This window comes from Pteropus medius, unplaced genomic scaffold, assembly GCF_902729225.1.
Source record: "Pteropus medius unplaced genomic scaffold, Ma_sr-lr_union100, whole genome shotgun sequence".
NCBI lineage: Eukaryota > Metazoa > Chordata > Mammalia > Chiroptera > Pteropodidae > Pteropus > Pteropus medius.
In genome coordinates, this window is record NW_024342473.1 from 12,027,333 (window position 1) to 12,047,506 (window position 20,174).

General features: G+C 34.5%; 1 protein-coding gene across 3 annotated transcripts in view; it reads right to left on the reverse strand.

The window, feature by feature from the left end:
• The window catches only part of ZWILCH (zwilch kinetochore protein), a 30,178-nt gene that overhangs the window by 6,454 nt on the left and 3,550 nt on the right, over nucleotides 1-20,174 (reverse strand). For all 3 annotated transcript variants that reach the window (XM_039865237.1, XM_039865238.1, XM_039865239.1), the window contains exons 3-16: nucleotides 19,035-19,130; nucleotides 16,435-16,553; nucleotides 14,334-14,533; nucleotides 13,750-13,820; nucleotides 13,271-13,426; nucleotides 12,478-12,549; nucleotides 8,671-8,764; nucleotides 8,111-8,160; nucleotides 7,385-7,490; nucleotides 6,777-6,856; nucleotides 4,900-5,056; nucleotides 4,367-4,395; nucleotides 2,111-2,247; nucleotides 887-982 (exon numbers count right to left, since the gene is read on the reverse strand). In XM_039865237.1, the coding sequence (XP_039721171.1) occupies nucleotides 887-982; nucleotides 2,111-2,247; nucleotides 4,367-4,395; nucleotides 4,900-5,056; nucleotides 6,777-6,856; nucleotides 7,385-7,490; nucleotides 8,111-8,160; nucleotides 8,671-8,764; nucleotides 12,478-12,549; nucleotides 13,271-13,426; nucleotides 13,750-13,820; nucleotides 14,334-14,533; nucleotides 16,435-16,553; nucleotides 19,035-19,130 (1,463 nt within the window). The remainder of the gene's footprint in view (nucleotides 1-886; nucleotides 983-2,110; nucleotides 2,248-4,366; nucleotides 4,396-4,899; nucleotides 5,057-6,776; nucleotides 6,857-7,384; nucleotides 7,491-8,110; nucleotides 8,161-8,670; nucleotides 8,765-12,477; nucleotides 12,550-13,270; nucleotides 13,427-13,749; nucleotides 13,821-14,333; nucleotides 14,534-16,434; nucleotides 16,554-19,034; nucleotides 19,131-20,174) is intronic.

Genomic DNA, 20,174 nt, shown 5'->3' on the forward strand with positions numbered 1-20,174 from the left:
AGGAAAGATAGAAAGTAAGAAAAAAAGAGGGCAAAGGATCGACTTCTGGTAAAAAATTCACACATAAGAAGCAGGGAGAGGAAGAACTTGATAGGGAATCATTCTCAGTCTTGGAGGTGGGTCAGAGAGGTAGAATTAAAATTAAGACAGAATGCTATGTCGGTTTCAGAAACGAAGGAAGGGGGCAGGTTCAAGAAGGCAATTGCGTTTAATGCCAAACAGCCTTATAAGTGTTTACAGAAAGAGAAAGAATTGGTGGGTCTGCTAATTACACAAGGGACTAAAAAACACTGTTATACTGGAAACTGTCCACTGAATTTGGCAAGTAGAAGGCCACTGGCAACCTTTGCCAGAGCAGTTTCATGGGAGTTCTGGGATTTGGATAAGAGAGAACTAAAGAGAGGGAGGGTATAAATAGAGCGGCTTGACTATGAGAGAAAGTTCAAGTATATATGCCGAGGGAGGACCATCATGAGACAAGCTTAGTGTCCATATGGATGGCCAATCTGTCGTCTTAGCCTCTACCTCCCTAATCCCAAATTCTTCTCTCACTTCCACTGCCATACCCTTGACTTTGTCATTACCTTGATCACTTCTTTTCCAAACTGTCACTTCCCTTCTGGCTATATGTTCTACCCTGTTTGCCAAAGGAATAACAAATTGAGAGAAAAATGGAAGATGCTGAGGCCTAAAAGTCTAAAGAGAGTAGACAAAAGGTCTGGGAGAAAGCAGGAGAACTCTACCAGAGTATGGCCAGAGAGGGGGTAAAATAATTAAGATTTCAGAGGTGAAGCAGCTTGGGTCATGAGGTCCCCATGAAACAGACACCAAAACTGTCGGAAATCATGACAACACTTAAGTATAATTTAATTATTAAATTGCTTACCTTTGATATAAGTTTTTTACAGCAGTTGGTCTTATTGGCAGCTGAAAAATGTGTTGCTCGTCAAGGTGATTTTGTTTATAATATTTTATGCAGGATCTAAAATAATTAAAAAATGAACCTCTTTTGGGAAAAAAATGTCACTTGGACATAAAGTCTTTTTGGTAGCCTAAAACTCATAAGGGAAACATTTTATTGAATACCACTAACCACAACCTCAACAACAATGCTTTCAGGGACACAAAAGTAAAAAACAAACACACAATACTCACCTCCCAACAAAACTTAGGTTTTTTTTTCTTTCTTTGAAAGGAAATACTCACTTTTAAAAAATTAATAGTAGATACAGTTCTCATAAATGTAAATATATTTAAGTTGAGCCCAAATAAAGGTTTAAGTGGGGAGAAAGAGATTTCAGAAAAAGAAAAACAAAGCAGCAAAAGAGAAAGATACAGCCTCCATGGTTTTCAGAGTCTAGGGAATTAAAGTGTTAACTTATGTATACTACTTATATTTAATGGAAAAAATAATAATAATGATTTCAAAAATTGCCCTCTATAACTGAGGCAAATTCTTATTTTGGAAAAGGCAGTGGTGGTACATTTCCTTCCACAGGGAAAAAGCAGCCCAGTCTTTCCACTGGATGGTTCACTAATTTCCAGTTTGAGGCCTTCAATACACATAAGACAATGGCAATCCATGCATGAGGATTATTCCAAACTTATTTTAGTCAAACTCATTGGCAGAAATCTCTTAAAATTACAGCAATACTATTAACAGAGGTCTAGAAATAACATTTAATTCCATTCAGTTACCATGTAGATGGCTGGCAATTAGTTTGGCCCCAATTTATAAGTATGTAAAAAAAAGAGAAGGAATTAATATTTATTAAGCGCTGATTAAGTATCAGGTACTTTATACACATTAAATCATTTAATCCTGATATCAAAAACATGAGGTTGGTAGATCCTTTTTATAGATAAGAAAACAAAATGCAGTTAAAGGAAACTTCTCTGTAAGTTAGGCAGTGCTAGAACCAAGTGTCAAACCTGATTCCTTCAGAATCCAAAGTATTTCCTTCCTATGACAGTGACTTAGAACCGTTCTGCTATTGTGAAGACAAGATACATAGATTCTATCCTGATAATAAAAAAAGTATATATTTTGGCTGCAACTACTTCAGTAGAGAATATATTTTTAAGTAATAAACCACAGAGAAATACTTACTGTGTTAAAGAAAAGAGGAGCTCATGTTGAGGTTTAATGAAAAGCTTGCAACTGACTAATATTTCTAGGATATGGTGGAGTTTTTGAACACGGTATACTTGTTCTTGTATATCTACTGATGGAGAAATGAAATATTCCTGGAATGAAAAAAGTATAAGCAAAATAGGGAGTTAAAGAAGTGGAATCTTTGGAAAGAATATATCTGTTCCTGCTAAACCTGAGTCTGGATGCTTCATTCATGGTGGTGGGGGCAGGGGCAAGACACAGAAGGCATAGCTAGATAGAATTTATCACCTTTCAATGCTATTCCTCTAACTGATCCACAAGTAAAGCCTTCACTGAGAACGTTTTAAGCAAACCATTACATGTATTTTCTGGTAAAGGCAAATCACAGAACTGCTTCATGAAGGAAGTTCAAGTGGGTGACTAATGCCACTTACTAACTCCTCTAGATGGAATAAATGGCAAATCCACAACATAATTCTTAACTTCAATACTCTTGCTAGGTTGATGACAATGTCCACCTCTAAAAACAGGTAGTAAACTTGAAGTACCAAGAAATTAAGCAAGTGTACTGATAAGATTCCACTCAAATATATTACTGGTAAATTGGTACAACCTTTTAAAAAATAAATTTGGCAATGTATGCCAAGCACCATAAAATGCTCAGATCTTCTAATTCTATTTCTGATAACACATCCTAAGGAAATAATCCATGGTAAATATGGTAGGTGAAATTCGATGGTGGCCCCTAAGATTCCCGCCCTCGGAGTATACATCTTGTATAATCCTCTCCCCTTGAGTAAGGTCAGAGCCTCTGAATAAAATGGGATGTCAGTCTCATGATTAGGTTACTATTTGACTTTGAATTAATCAAAAGGGAGATTATGGTCATTACTATGACCTCTTCAGGTAAGCCCATTAAAAGAAAGATTATAGATGCTCTCCTACTGGCATTGAAACAAACTGCCTGTCATGTTGTAGAGAGGGTCACATGGCAAGGACCAACAAGCAACCTCTAGGACCAGACTGATCCTGGTCCAAGGTCAGGATCTTGGAGACCTTTGTCATAGGGCCACAAGCCAACGAATTATACCAACAAATGAGGGAACTTCAAAGTGGATCTTTCCCTGGTTAAGCTTCCAGATGAATACACAGCCAGCTGATACCTTGATTTCTGCCTTGTGAAACCCTGAGCAAAGAGGACCTAGCTAAAACATGCCCAACTTCTGATCCCTGGAAACTAAGATAATAAACTTGTGTTCATTTAAGCTTTTAAGTTTGTAGTAATTTACTATGCAGTAACAGAAAACTAATACAGTAAGAAAAAAACATCAGAATCATTTGGAGTAGGAGATGGCTTATTTAAAAAGACATATTCCTGAGCCCTAGACCTACAGAGTCACTGGGGCCTAGGAATTAGCATTTCAACAAGCCTTCTGGAGATTCTCAACTTTAAGAACTACTGTGTCAAAAGTGTGGAATCAAACCATACTAAAAGAAAAAACAAAAGGCATATAAAATGACTAGAGGGGAATTCATAGTTTGGTGATAAGATTAAAGGAATATTTCCCCTATACAGTATTCTAACTTTCAAAAATGTTAATAAATGTTTAAAATTTGAATAGCAAAAAGAATCCAGTTGAGTCTTATTCTGCACAATAGACACAGCTAGAATTTTCTATCTCACATTTTTATGAGACAAACAACAAACAAGTTGATACTACAAAACTATTTCTAAAAGGATCTTCTAATGAATGTCAAGGGTCAGTACAGATGCCGTTCAATCTCCTAAACTTTCTAAATCAAAACACTAGAAAAATACATAATTTTGTAATTATGACCCCGAAACCTAGAAATCTCTTTTGAATCACTATATTAAAGAACGTCACAAATTTTTTGAAGTTTGTGCATAACAGAAATTTATGAGTAACAGCAATAGGTCAAGAGAATACAAAGCGAAAATTCCTTTATAGAGCCTATCAAAGAAAGGCATTCTCTAACCATTTTAGCTAAAAGAGAGTTGTGGGAGTACATTGGCTTGTCAGCATCATAAATTTATAAAGAATGAGAAATGACACTAAGTGGGATAGCTTTTTGTCTGTCTTACTAGACAGTAATTAAGCGCACTCACTGTCTCATTTATCTGTTTCCTAAGACCTAGGACTGAGGCTGACACAGATTAAGCACTTAATAATATATATACAGAATGAATAAATAAAAAAAATCAACTTTTGAAGAAAAAAATAAACTTACCAAATGATTCAAAGAAGCAAGTTCCTGACCTATTTATGAAAAATAATATACAAATGAGCTTGAGATATTGTCTGCTAAGGAATTTAAGTAAAAATTTTCGTAGTTCATATATAAAAGAGATGCTCGTGCTGAATAGTTCCTCAGAAATGGCCAAATTTTCCGGCACATTATACCATAAATATATATCATTATTTATTCTAAAAATGATCACAGCTTGCCCTGATAAAAATAACCAAGTGTTGGATATTAAAACAACATCTTATAAAAGGCTTCATATTTACTAAATTAACCTTATAGAATCTCAAAATGTTTTAACTAAAAACAAACAAACAAAAGCTATAATTATCTTTAATATTTTTATCAAAGGGGAAACTAAAGGCCGACAGAATGAAAATGTTTGTATCACAGTGAACCAGGAGTAAAGCCAGGACTACAAATGACTAGGGACAAGTAGAAAGATAAAATTTGAGAATACCTATGGGCTGACAAATGTGATGCACTTTTTAATTTTTTGAGCTGGGAAAGGAACTTACCTATGAAAAAACTGATATAATCTCTTTTTAGTTTGTCCAAACCAATTTCCAAAAGCATCTGAACTGGAATAGTCCCACTGAGAGAAATTGTGTTCATGGTCCCATGGTAAGACTGATGAATGAGTTTACTTAGTAAACTGTTACTTCCACTATGGAGCTAGAAATCAAGAAAATTTTATAAAACCACAAATAAATCCAATAAGGAAGAGAAGCAAACTATATTAGCTACAAGCTAAAAATTATAACCTTTCATCTTTAGTCTCCAGATACTATGAATTGTTTGAATAAAACTCCAGAAGTTACGAACAGTTTCTAAAGTACCATTCTTGCCTCATTTGCTCAAGTCCTAAGCAATTAAGAAAGAGTTTAATCTTATCACTCCCAGATGTAATTCCACCAAAGAGAGGGCAGAGTTGGTTCTCTGACGCTTGACAACTAGAAATTCTCTTCTCCTGGCTAAGCATTATCGGGCATCTTTACCCAAATTGAACGTCTTCAACTACACTGAAAATCCGCTGCTGTGGGAAAACTCTCCCTCAACGGTCCATGCATGTGTTATAAGGAACCCTTATTGGTTACTATGTCCAACATATTAACTTGATCATTTGCAAATTAAAAAGAGCTCTGAATTTACAGATCTAACATGTGTTCCAAATGTTAAACAATTAATTTTTAACATACCTAAAATATTTGATATTTTTTCATTACTGTCTTCCTATCTCTAATTTTCATCACAATCTTTTATATTTTCTTTTTTTAAACTATTTTCACTTCATTTGCACTCATTACACATGGTAGGGATATACTTGTAAACATTTCACAAACACAGAAACTCAAGAGAAAAATTAAATGGCCAAGGCTACAATGCCTAGAATGATTTATGCCCACTTAGGGGCAGAGTGTGCACCCCTTTGCTCTGGATTGTAGCTTTGTTCACACCTGTGAAAGTGTCAAAGCTTTATATTCATGAATTGGCAGCCACATTATTGAAAATAATTCCTATTAAATGATGAATCTTTTTGTTTCTAGCTTTTATTTAGCTTTTTCCCGATTATAAAAGCATAAATTCATTATGGAAAATTCATAAAGTACAGAAACACATAATGCAGTCGGAAAACCCCATCTGTAACCCTCCACTAGAGGCAACTGCTAAATCATTTTAGTATATTTGCTTCCATGTTCTTCTCTCCAAAATTTACATTTTTCAATAAAATAGTGTATACTCCTTTCTTTTTACCGATCTTCATAAGCATTCTCCACATCATCTGTCAGCATCATTTTTAGCAACTGTTATATGAACCATTATGTGATTAAATTATTATTTAGCTATTCCATTAATAGTGGAAATTTAGGTCATTTACAATTTTTGCTACCATAAATAAGACTCTAATGACTATTCTGATACATAAAATCTTGAAACATATTTTTGTGTATGAGCTTAGGATGGATCTTGACAAGAGAATTATTGATTCAAAGGTCATGACAATTTGAGGATCATTATCAAAATTACTTTTTAGAGAGTGTTCCAATTTGTACTCTAATCAGTAGTATATAAGAATTATCATTTATAGCAATAATAACAATGAGAATATTAGTAGCTTACAAGTACTGAGCATTTAACTATGAGCTAGGTGCTTTATATGAATTAAATTATTTAATCTTAAAACAACACTATGAGGAAGCTATCGTTCCTACTCCTACTTTACAGATGAGGAATTTGGGGCATACAGAAGTAAAGGAATCTGCCCAAGTTTACAAAGCTAGTAAGCAGCAGGGCTGTAACTCAAATTCAGGCAGTCTGCTCCAGAAACTGTGTCCTTAATTGTCACGTTATACTGCTGAAAAAACATTCAACACACTCCATCCACTAAACCTACCCATGGCTGTATATCACCACATTGTAGACTCTGGATGATCAATGTGAAACACTTCACCAAGTCTTGATATGAAATCACACCTTGAAAAACAAGTCAGTCTAACATTATTTTCATGGTATTTCTATAAATCAAATACGTCATTAATCTTAGGGATACACAAATGAAGAGGAAGAGAAGCATCTGTACTTTATAGATGGAGGAAGAGGAAAGAAAAAGGCCAAAAAAAAAAAAAAAGACAATACATTTCTAAAGAAAGAAATTAAACTGCCACAAAATAACACACCTAGTAAAATATTAAGAAATATCTTTTCCTTTTTCTAATAATTGCAATTTTACTAAGGTACATGTTTTGGTTCACACAAACAGCATAATCTAAGTCTTATACTTAAGGCAGGAGAAAGGAATAGAGTCTACGAACTGCTTTGTCTTAGTACAATTCTTGAGTAAAATATGCCAGTGCATTATTAGAAATGAATTTGTAAAACTAAGGAACCAGACTTCCACACAGAACTAGTAGTACACACTGTATTATTTCTAAAGACTTAATTAAAAATAAACCTAAGAAGTAACAGGAAAAATTTTATTTTACAATCATGATGGACACCTACTGCTACTCATTTTGCACCACAGCTGCTCAGCAAAATCAAGATCACATCGTACTGTGAAAAGGCACTCAATGGAACGATCAAATGCAGCACTGTCATGCTTCATTGTCTGAAAAAGAAGTGTCAGAGAATACTCAGTTTAATTTTTTAAAAAGTGAAATAATTTAAGGCCAATAAGCTTTCAAATGTTGCTCTGAGAAAATGTGGATCCATGAACACACACAAAGAAAAGAGATACAAATCAATAGACCATGAAAAGCTGGGCCCCTGAAATTGTTTTAAAACTGTGATACCTAAAAACAAGCATCAACTTTCCTTCATGCAAAAATATTTAATTAAATTACCATTTTCTCCATTTTCCTATTTGTCAAATGACAACACAATTAGCTTAATTTAATAATACCACCACTGGAATATTAACATGCCATCTTATATTAGTATACTAATGTAATACCATGTTATAGTATATTAAAATTCATTTCTACTTCTCTGCAGTTAAGCAATTAATAATAATACATATTAGTTCTCTTTAAAAATATTTATCAGGTCTTAAGGAAAAAAAAATGACCAGTGCTGACATTAAAGACCAAGAAAAAACTAACTTCAAAACAATGCTTTTGCTGTACCAGATCCATTTGATCCATGGACAACAAAACATGAAAGATAATCGTACAACCACATTTTAAAAGCTATTTCAGTGTATATTTCTAACTGATAATAATCACTTACCTCTGTGTCTTTTTTTGTAGAATCACCAAATCCATCCAGCTTATTTAAGTCTAGAAAGTGGCAAAAGCTCATTAATTCTGGATTTAATTTTTCTGCTTTCCAAATTATTTCCATCTTGACCTTTTTTCAAATGGCAAATGAGAATGGTAAAAGTATAACTAGGAATTTTAGCAAATTACTTAACTCTCCAATGGAAGTCATATAGATACCCAACAGGTAGGGGTGGGAGGATGAACTGAGATACAGTGAAAGCCCCTAAGGCACAACGTCAGGTACATGATAGGCACTCGAAGGATACTGTTCCAATCCACCTTCTCCTAAAAATCTCAAGTATGGTTGTAGTATATAAATTTTAAATTAAATCTTATTCTTAAAATTACTTAGGCCATTCCATCAGCAATTCAGAATGAAAGTTATCCTTCTGATCATGACAGACTTCATAGCTTTATATATCCCAACTACAAATACCAAGACTAAAAAGACAACTTATTTAAATATTGTAAATATAAATTCCCAATTAAGAAAAATAAGGTAGAAGCATAAATTAGGAAAACAAATACCATTCAGAAATTCCTGCACAAGTTCAACAGCAGATTTTGCTTCCAGAGGTGCAGGCCATTCAGTTATACCAGTCCTCAAACCATCAGCCAAAACCTATGCGAGATTAAAAAAACCCAAAAGCTTGTTAGCAGAAAACATTGTTTAATCAATAAGGATATATTTAGTAAAACAATATTAGTTACAATAAAATTTCTTGAATGTTTAATCTCATGCCAGGAACTGTTGTCTCATATTAGCACGTCATTTAATTCTCACAAAAACTCTATGAGGCAGATAGATATTAATATTTACCTCCATTTTATTTGAAGCTAAGAGAGGCTAAGTAACTTGCTTAAGGTCACACAATTAGTAACTGACAATAGCAGGACATATATCCAAAGATGGTGTTCTGAACTGCGATGCTACATGCAAAGATGTTACAGGATTCAAGGCTGATGAGCCTTCCCTGAAGATGCTTTTAATTTGGGTTAAGAAGGACCAATACAGATGAAATAACTAAATGGAAGTTTATATAAAACTAATACAAATGCATATGCTTATACATACAATATCTAAACCAAAGTATTATGGAAAGGGGTCAAGTTAGGCTGGAATAGCCAGAGGAACAATGTGAAGCCTCAGCTCAATTCCAGCTCAATTGTGGAAAGCATCAGCTACAGAGCAGGGAAGGAGCATGGAATGTGATGAAGAGGGTGGGGTGATTCCAACTAAGGTGGAGAAAATACCTAGGGAATACTGGGAAAGAAGATTATAAAGACTAGAAGCTAGACAGGAATAGTGATCTTAAAATTTAAAAATATTTTTTATTTCACATGGAAGACAATAGCCACTATTGATTTTTTTGACAAGAAAAATGACATGATCAAGTAGTTCAGAAATCCTTCATCAGAAATACCCAGGATAGATTCTAAGGAAAAGAGAAAGTACTATGTTTCTCAAAAGAAGTGATCTTATCCTCTACCTCCAGGAGGTCTTTGAGAAAATGCGCAGATAATTTTTGGTGTCACAATGGCTGAGGTTACAGGGGCACATAGAGCATTTAATTTGGTAGAGAGTAAGGATGCTAAACATTTTGAAATGTGTACAATGGTCCCAACCCACAAAGCATGGTCCTGCCCAAAATGCCAATAGTCTCCCTGTTAAGAAACAATGAATGACCATTAGAGTGGTCCAAGAAGGAGGTGACAAAGGCTTTAACTAAGATGGGCACAGGGAGAGAAACGAGAAACTTCAAAGGAACAACAATATATTCCTCCTATCCATTTATAAAAATACAGAGGATTGAACTCAGAGAGACTATGGCCCTGTGCACATCTAAGATTTGGTGAATTTATAAGGGGGATTATAACAAAGCACGGACTTTCAAGTTAGAAAGACACACATGTATTTGAAAGAGTTTTGAACCAGCTCTTGCACTTACCAGTTGCTGATGCCTCAGGCAAAATAACAGAGACATCTAGCACCCCATGGCAGCTTCTAGCTGTGGTAGTAAGAGGTGGTGATAGAAATAATTCTTATTAAAGTAAAATACAGTTGGCTCTTGAACAACATGCATACTTATATGCATACTTTTTCAATAAATACAGCAAATGTGTTTTTTCTTATGATTTTAATAATATTTTTTCTCTAGCTTATTTTATTGTAAGAATATAATACATATAATATACAAAATATGTGTTAATCGACTGTTTGTTATCAGTAAGGCGTCCAGTCAACAGCAGGCTATTAGTAGTTAAGTTTTGGGGGAGTCAGAAGTCATACTTGAATTGTTGAGTGTTTTGGTGGGGTGAGGATGGGTAAGTACCCCTAACCCCTGTGTTGTTCGAGGGTCAACTATATAAGGGAAATCGAAGGAATGGTGGAACCAGACAGGGATTCCTGATCTGGAGATCTAGTCTAGAGAAGATTTTATGTTTCATTTTGGATATAATGAGTTTGAGGCAATAGCACTCTACTCAAATTAGAAATAACTTGGTGGAAGTAGGAAAAATGGGGACTTAAAAGTGGGATCTGGAGTTCCCTCAAAGGCATTAGTCAAATCACTTAATGTATAAGCTCTCTGTCAGGGTGAAGAGAGAAGGGCAGAGACATGAGGATGGAAGTATTATGGCAGCCCACTGCAATGATCCTGAAAGAGGAGCTTTCAAGAAGGTGAGAAAGGTAGAAAAAGTATCAAGTTTTGTACAAACATTGAAATAATAATAATTGGAGGGAAAAAGATAATAATAATTGGAGGGAAAAAGAATGCTTGGTACTACACTAGTTGCTACGAGCACAGTAGGTTAACTGGCACTGAAGTCTAATAAGAGAGCCAGGTAAGTAAACAAATTACTGTTTGATGAACAGTCTGACAAGAGGTATGTGTGGAATTCTACAGCAGCTCAAAGCACAGGCAGCATAAACCATTCTGGGGGATCAATGCAATCATCCTAGGTGAAGATGTCACAGAGAGTTCACGCAGCAAAGAGGGTGGAAAAGTGTACACCAGGCAGATCAAGACACACACACCAGAAAGTGACAAAATGTGACAGGATCGGAGCTACAAAAGCAGGAACCTCAATATGGCAAGGGTTAGGGATTCACTGGAAGTGGAAGTAGGGTGTTAGATTAAGCTAAAAAAATAAGTAGGCACCAATAGAAATCTGAAAAGATGCTAAATGTTATTAGCCATCAGGAAAATGCCACATAATGAGATATTACTTAATCCTCACTAGGATGGCTATAATAAAATACAAAACTAAACAAAACAAAAACAGATAACATCAAGCACTTGCAAGAATATGTAGAAAATGAACCCTCACATATGGCTGGTAGGAATGCAGAATGGCACAGCAACTTTAGAAAACAGTTACAGTTCAGAAGTTCCTCAAAAGGTTAAACATAAAGTTACCATATGAACCAGCAACTCCACCCAAGAGATGTGAAAAGATATGTCACACAAACACATGTACATGACTGTTCATGGCAGCATTACTCAGAATAGCCAAAAAGTTAGAACGACTGATATGTCCATTAGTTGATGAACTGATAAACAAAATGAAGGGTATCCATACGATGGAATGCTATTCGGCAATAAAAAGGAACAAAGTACGACAGAAAGTGGTTGCCAGGGGCAGTGAGGATGGGAGGTGACTGCTAATGGGTATGGGGTTTCTTTCTGGGGTGATGAAAATGCTGTAAAATTAAATATGGTCATGGCTGTACAACTCAGTAAGTATACTAAAAACCACTGAACAAGTGAACTTTATGGGATGTAATTTATATCTCAATAAAGCTGAAAGTTAAAAAGAAAGAAAGAAAGAAAGCAGTGGCTGGATATAACTGAGTTTGTATATCAGGCTAAGACATTTGGAATTTCTACTGCATTAAAATGAGGCACCCCCTTGAGATTCAATTTGTAGAGTAGAGCTAAAATTATTGAAATGTAAGATTCTTGAGGTACGTGCTCATTAATCTTTAGCATCAATCATAACCTAAGTTATTAACAAGCAGATTATATGTGCATTTGAAATAAATTGCCAGCTAACCCACCTGGAAAGAAAGAAATCCATAGTATAAATAAAAACCAAACACTCAGTAGAAAACGCTGAAGAATTGTAGCTATTAACTATCTAATGAATGCTCCCTTTAAATGTAAGGACGACTACCACATAAAATTAAACTGTCTAAACTGCCAAGAGTATCCAATGCACACATAACATTTGGAACCAATTTCGAAGGACACAAAACTAAGTAACAATTTTAGCAAACATTTTTATGGAAACAAAAGATTTAATGCAAGTTACAAATTCCAGAAGCATACTCACAAGAAGAAATTTCAGTTCTCTGTGAAGATGATTCAAAGGACTTCTGGGATCACCCGATTCCACTTTAATATTCTAAAAAGTTTCCAAAGTCAGTTTTTACTGATAATCCCATTTTCTTGGCATAAGAGTCATAATTACTTGAATTTCAAACTGCCCATACATTAAAAATATATTTCATAAAGCATACTTTTTTCCTTTTGTTTGCTTAATAATAAGCATTTCCTACTTTATTAAAGATACTTTAAATAATGATTTTCAAGGAATATACCATATTTCATCATGGAAATCTATTTTCATCATGGAAATCATTTCCCTATTGAATATCCAGGTTTTATTTTTACTATTTTGGAAACACAGCTATATCGCTGTGACTATCTTCGTACATATATTTTTGTTAGCAATTCTGATTAATTTTTTAAGACAGATACCTAAAAATGTAAATACAAGGTGAAAAGACTTAATAGTATAATGATTTTTGATGTGTTGTCAATCTCTTTCTGTACTCTTTTAAGAACAGCAGAGATAACTCACTTTAATGATTTTACTTGTGTCCCAACTCGAGCCTTTATCACTGGAAACTTCTTAAGTTACATAATTGCAGCACTGTGGGCAACTGATAGATAAGATCACCTGACAAAACTTCCACTGGCTGCCCTGGTGAGACTTCAGGGGCCAGCTGAGCCTTTCAGAGCTCAGGAAGGGTTGGGATTGGAAGCATGCAGCAACAGCAACAAGCAAGTTAAAAGGAAATCTACATTGAGTAAATGCAACAGAAAATAGGGTTCATTCCTACCAGAGTTGCATTTGAAGAGAGTGGAGGAATTTGAAGAATCTCATCCACAGGACTCCAGGAAATATCCAAAGTGATTGTAGTTTGTGATGCTGGGACTGAATCATCCAAGGCAGTGGACTTCAAGAGCTCATACTGGGCAAAGCCCCTGGCTGTAACCTGAAAAGAGTGCATCCAGCAGGCCATTAGCGATGCTTTCACATGACCAAAGGCCCATTATCAAAACAACTTTGATTCTTTTCCCAAAAGAAAAAACGCCATACTTTTATCCCAAATGGAAAAATTAGACAATTATTTTTAATCACAAATATAAGCTAAAAGGCAAGAAGGCATATATATTAACTTTAGTCAATAGCTGATATGAAAATACAAATATTTTAATACTGTAGAAAAATAACTAGTCATAGTATGAGTGAAAAAACTTTAAACTAGGAAGGCAGTTCAATAACAATTTAAAGAAAATAATACTGTAAAATACTTACAGTAGACAAGTGATGTCTTTTCTTATGTGAATTTTTTAAGTCTTCAAGATTTACAGAATAATTTTTATCAGCTATGGTCATGAAAGAAAGAAAAAAATTTAAGATATAATTCAAAATGATATCTTAGCACTAGAAAATTCAAATTCTGAGAGTACCACAACTTAACAATAGTTGAAATTAAATTTTAAATGATAAATGAAATATTTATAAAAGAATGAAAGTGGAACAAAGGTCAATACCACCAAAAATATAATTATATGTCTACTCTGAAATTGGAATTATATTGTCATTATATTCAATTTTCTATCCTGCAATGAAAATTTCCAAAAAATACACACATACAAATCAAATGAAACTCAAATAAACAGCCATAGACTCCTATACAGACTTTTGCAGATCTGTTTCTGGTGTTTCTGGAATATCGCCTACATGCTACAAGTTACACACTAGAGTAGATTCATGGTGGCTAACACAAGTTCCATTGTGTGCACTTCCCTCTTAACAATATCCACTTTTAGGAAAAACCACAAAACAATAACTATCAAATAAATACACCCATAAAACTAGTAAGAGTGAGCACTCACCTTTACAACTGACCACATATAAGACAATTCCTGTAACGCTGTTATTTGTTGTGATAAGCTCAGCTCCCAGCCAACAGGTCCCTTCAGGATCTGAGCTGTCACACCTTACCCAAAGGGGAGGAAGGGCAGTAACTGGCCGATTAATCTTCAAATGGGTCATATTAGGATTGTGAGCCATGGTGTAAAGTCCAATTAACTGCCTTAAAAACAAGAGTAAGAAGAGTAAATTATAGGTAGAGGTTGCTAATCAGTCAAAAATTTTTTTTCCCCAAAAGTATCATGAAGGATTTCCCAGAAATAAAAATCTGGAAATTAGTGGCAAAATGCACATAAATAGTTCACCCAGTGAAGAAGTGAAAGAAGGGTACACCATGGAGGTCAAGACTCACATACCTGAAAGTGACAGGATCAGAGCTACTACAAGCAGAAAGCTCAACATGGCAAAAGTAGAGGTTCGGAGGGAGTGGAAATAGGGTGTGAGATTAAGCTAAGGAAATAAGGATATGTCAATTATATCTCAATAAAGCTGGGGAAAAAAGAAAGAAGTAGAAGCAAATAAGCACATGAAAAGATGTGTGAAGTCATTAGGACACTTAAAGAAATCTGAATATGGACTATGAATTAAATAACAGTATATAACTATGTTAAATTTCCAGATTTTGAGCATCGTTCTGTGGTTATATAAGAGAAAGTACTTGTTGTTAGGAAATACATAATGAAGTATTTAGGAGTAAAGAAGTACAGTATCACCAACATCCTGTCAATATTTCATAAAAAATTTGTGTGTGTGAGATGTGTATATTATACAGATGATAGGAATGGGGGAGGAGGAAAAGGAGGAGGAAGAGAAGGAATAAGAGAGAGACAAAGCTGATGCAGCAAAATGTAAACAATCTCTGTTAAGAATATACAGAAGTTCCTATACTATACTATTCTTGTAACTGTTCTGTAAATTTGAAAGTATATCAAAATTAAAAGTTACCCAATAATGTGACCTAATTTTTTTTCTAAAGAGATGAAAACTGAATTTATTACCAACAGATGTTCAGGAAAGGAATTTCTAAGGGATTGTACTTCAAAAAGGAAATACAATAATCCCAAAAGGAAGATCTGAAACACAAGAAGAAATGGAGAGCAAAGAAATGATAAGCATATGGGTAAATCCCAGCAAACAATGGCTGGAGAAAACAATACAAATAATTAATGTTTAAGTTGTGGGGGAGAAAAGAAAAAAAGCCAAATAGGACTTAAAATTAAGAAGCCATGAAAGAAAATGTTAATTTAACTACACGAAAATGTTAGAAGCTTCTATATAGCAAAACAAAAATCACCATGGAGAGTCATTTTATGATTATTGTCATTACAGTTATTATTCTGTTATTATTTATATGACTGTATCCTCCAGAACTTCTTGATGGCAAGGACTTTTTGGTTTTGGAGGTCGGAGAGGCCAGGCATGGCTACACAGGGAGAAGGCAGGAAGTGAAGCTGGCAAGGAAGACAGAGGCAACAGGGTTTCTAACAGGGTGGGATCATTCTTCATTGGGCAGGAGAGCCTCGTGCCTTGTAGGACATTTATAATCCATGGCCCAGGCCCATAGCTCCCCTCAGTCATCATGAAGACCAAAAAGTACCCTGCAATTTCCAAATGCCTGATGGGCATAGTACCCCTGGTGGAGGACCACTGGACTAGACAAGAGAGGCTCCTATATGTCACTCAAAAAGAATTTGGATGTTATCATGAGGCAGGGAGAACCACTGAGGGATTTATAAGCAGGGAAAGAACACAATCAGGCTTTCTGGCAGCAGTGAGGAAGAAAGATTGGAGGGGAACCAGATTAGACACAGGGAAAGCATTTAAGAAGCAACGACAACAAACAGTATAGGGGACTAGAGAAAGGGAAGATCACCACCACCTTTTGGGTCATGTTTGGGATACCTAGTAAAGCTATCCTTAGAGAGGTGGGTATACATATCTAGGGGCGAGGGGATGAAGCGGGGAGAAGGGATCTAGGATAGACACATATTTTTTCTCTAATGCTTCAATTTAAATTCCTACCCTCCACCCTTATTCTTATCTCAATACTAAGAAAAAACTTACCTTGCCCTCCCAACTGGTAAAGCGAGTGGTCCAATATTCTCACCAGTAGAGAAGTCAGAAATAGCAGTTTCTTCAGATTGTAGCTCTTCAACATTACTTGTTTCTTCCTTTTCTAAAGGCTTTAAAAATGTTTTTTAAATTATTTAATCAGGAAAAAGCACACTTAAGAAAACAGTCAACTCTTCACTATTCTAGAACATAATGTACTGATTTCTAAAACTTTAAACACAAATGATTGGGTTATGGCAAGAATCATAGTACAGATCAGTTTAGTACCGACAAATCTTGCCATCAGAAGTGTCCCCCTTGTCCTATCAAAAGATATTGCTGTAAATTGCTACTGATAAAGGAAGCATCTGACGCCATTAGAAAAGCAAGCTCTCTAACACATACAAAATGATGCGCTAAAGACAAAATACCAAGGGAAGCCCATGGGAGACTCCCTGATTTTGTTAGATTCCTCATGACTAAAATGTGAAGATCCATAGCTCTTACTCCTTAAAGCTCTTCTCAGAGCTATCAGCTCTCATTTGTGTTACAGGGTTCTGATACCTATGTGTTTAAGTAATTAATTAGCTCAGCCTTGCCAATAACAATAATTACGAGTTAACATTTCCTGAGCATTACTAGGTACCAGCTACTGTTCTAAATTTTCTTTTATTCTTCATAAAGGCCTTGAGATAGATATTATTAACCCTGTTTTAGAGATGGAGAAACTGAGGTAGTGAATGGCCAAAAAACTTGCCTAGGATAACATGGCTGCGTGCAAAGCCAACATTTGAATCTAGGTCATCTATTCTAGCAGTAAATCCTCTGCTGACTTAATAGGTATGAGACCTAGGTGTTTTTTCAATTTTGAATTTCTATTGCCAGATTCCAGATTCCCTTCCAGGCCTGGCTTTTCAAAAAGTTCCTAAAACTAGAGGTACCCAAGAAATATCATTTATTCCTTGTTTCCACTTTTCAATAGTCATGAACCTAAAACTCATGCCTTAAGCTCTACTGGTCTTTGAAGAAACAAAGGCCATTTTAATTGTTCACCATCCAAAAATTCCAGGCCTCACTGAATTCCAGGCAACTCCTCACAACTCCAAGCTGCATTCTTACTGGTATCCTAACCCAGATTTCCACAAATGCCCTCTGTCATCTTTACCTTTTCCAAGATAACTCATCTTCATCCGACCATCTTCATTTTTTTCAGCTTTTACTCTACATACATTTCCCCTCTCCCCATTAAAGTCCAAACTCAACCACATAATTCACCTATATTTTCCAAGCATCTACCATATATAAGCACAAATAACACTCATTCATTAACATAAAAGACAAGTAGCTCCCCTCCTCAGAAAGGAGTTTTCATGTGTGTGTATTTAAAATGAAGAACTCCCTGTCCATTTGTCACAATCCTTGTCCAGACAGAAAGAGTCCTAAACCAGATAGGGGCCTTCCTTCTAAAGGAACTTCCACTTTCCCCTATTAGATCTTGTTCCTATTTACTTCAGAAAACAATGTAACCAAAGGAATAGATGCTGGCTCTAAGCAACTGGTATCATGTGACAGCATTATCAGCACTCAATAAAAACCACACACCAAAACAGTTACCAGAATTAAAACACAAATGTTTAAGGTTGTAATTATAAAGTGATACAAAAAGTTTAAAAAGTTCCCTTTTGTTACATTTAACAAACAAAATTTAAAGTAGAACTTCATGAGTCATAGCTATTGAGCGCTTGAAATGTGGCCAAAACAATAGTGATTTTAAAGATGTAGTATGGAAAAAAAGAACTTAAAATATCTCATTAATGATTTTTATATTAATTAGGCATTGAAATAATAATAGTAGATATAATAGATTAAATAAAAAACATTATCAAACCTAATTTCAGACCCAGAAATCCCACTCCTGGGTATTTATTGTAAAGAAAAATTAAAGTTATGCTTATACAAAAATCTGTACAAAAATTATTATAGTAGCCCTATTCATGATTGTTGAAGACTTTAAACAACCCAAATGTTCTGTAAAAGGTGGATGAGTAAATAAACTGTGGCATATCCATACCATGAGACATTACTGAACAATTAAAAGAAATGAACCCTGATATACAACTTGGATGACTCTCAAAGACTGAGTGAAAGAAGCCAGATTCAAAAGATTACACACTATATGATTCCATTCATGACATTCTTAAAAGAGAAAACTACATTGAGGGAAAAGAGTTTAGTGGTTGCCAAGCAGTAGCAGCTGGGAGAGGGTATGATTTTAAAGGGATAGCACAAAGGAGCTTTTTGGGGTGATGGAACTGTTTTGTGTGTTGATTATACTGAATGTGTTAAAATTCACAGGACTGGAATAACAAAAGAAAAAAAGTCAATTTTACTGAATGATAATTCCACTTATTTCTTTTTTTTTATGAGAACATTTTAAATTATATATGTGGTTCACATTATATTTCTATTGGACAGCACTGTACTTATTCCTAAAAGAATTGAATCTTCTTTCAAAAATATGATTTAAAAAATGTATACATTTGAGATTGTTACCACAAAACCAGATTTGGCTATGAAGAATTAAACAACCACAAAGCCCAAGCACTACTTACCACTTTTTCCAAGATGAATACTACGTCACTTTCATTTAGAATATTTTTCAAAGGGTTTGGTTGACCTTTGCTGATCAACTGCACTTGGACATCAGCCTATTAAAAACAGATATCAACCAATGTTTTTTACATATATATACAAATATATATTTGTACAAATATTTAAACACATAAAGACCTGTTCTATGCAAGTAACTGAAAAGGAGAGTTTGAACAAGACATAACATTTTAAAAGTAAGATTTCATTTATTTGTTGTCCATGTTGCTTTTCATATTTAGAAAATCTAGCTCATATCTATACCTATACATGTTTCGAGACCCACCTAAAGTGCACCCTGCCTTGTAAAGCCTTCTTTCGATTAGGATCATACCAACATTTTTTCCTCTAATCATGTTGTATTTATTGTTATGTACCAAAATTAACCCTTTACTAAACATTATCCTCCTTCTGATTATACTATGGAATTTAGAAATATATCAGTTTATAGAAAATGAATATTCTTTTATTCCAATTACAACACACGTTTATTGTAGAAGAGTTGGCAAATAAATAGCTAACAGATTTCTTAAAACACCTATAATTTTACTAGCCAGAGTAATCACTACTAATATTACTCTCATTGGTGTATATTTTTCCAAATCTTTTTCCAGGCATATGTCTATTTAAATCAAAGTGTATCTATTATTTAGATACTCGGATAGGATTTTGCTTAATAAAATAAGACATTCTAATAGTTTTATGTCATGAACTTCTCATGCCATTAAATTTCTTTGGCTGTGTAGTACCATGGCTCTATCATCATACTGTTCAACATTTAGGTAGTTTCAAGTTATTTGCTATAATATACATCCTGAATTACTTTCTTAAGATGTATAAAATCATTTTGATATTGTCAAATTGCCTTTCAAATATCATACCCACACATCTGCATTGTCATCACTTATGTAAACACAGAGTATTTTCAGTATCTATTTTTACCATTTCACAGCAAAAAATAGTACCCTGTTATTGTTATAATTTTCATTTATTTGATCATTAATGAAAGTGAATACTCTAATATACTTATAATTGACAAATACCTTATTATTTAAATCTACTTAATTTCTTATTTTGGATATTGAAGCATTAGATGCCAAGTT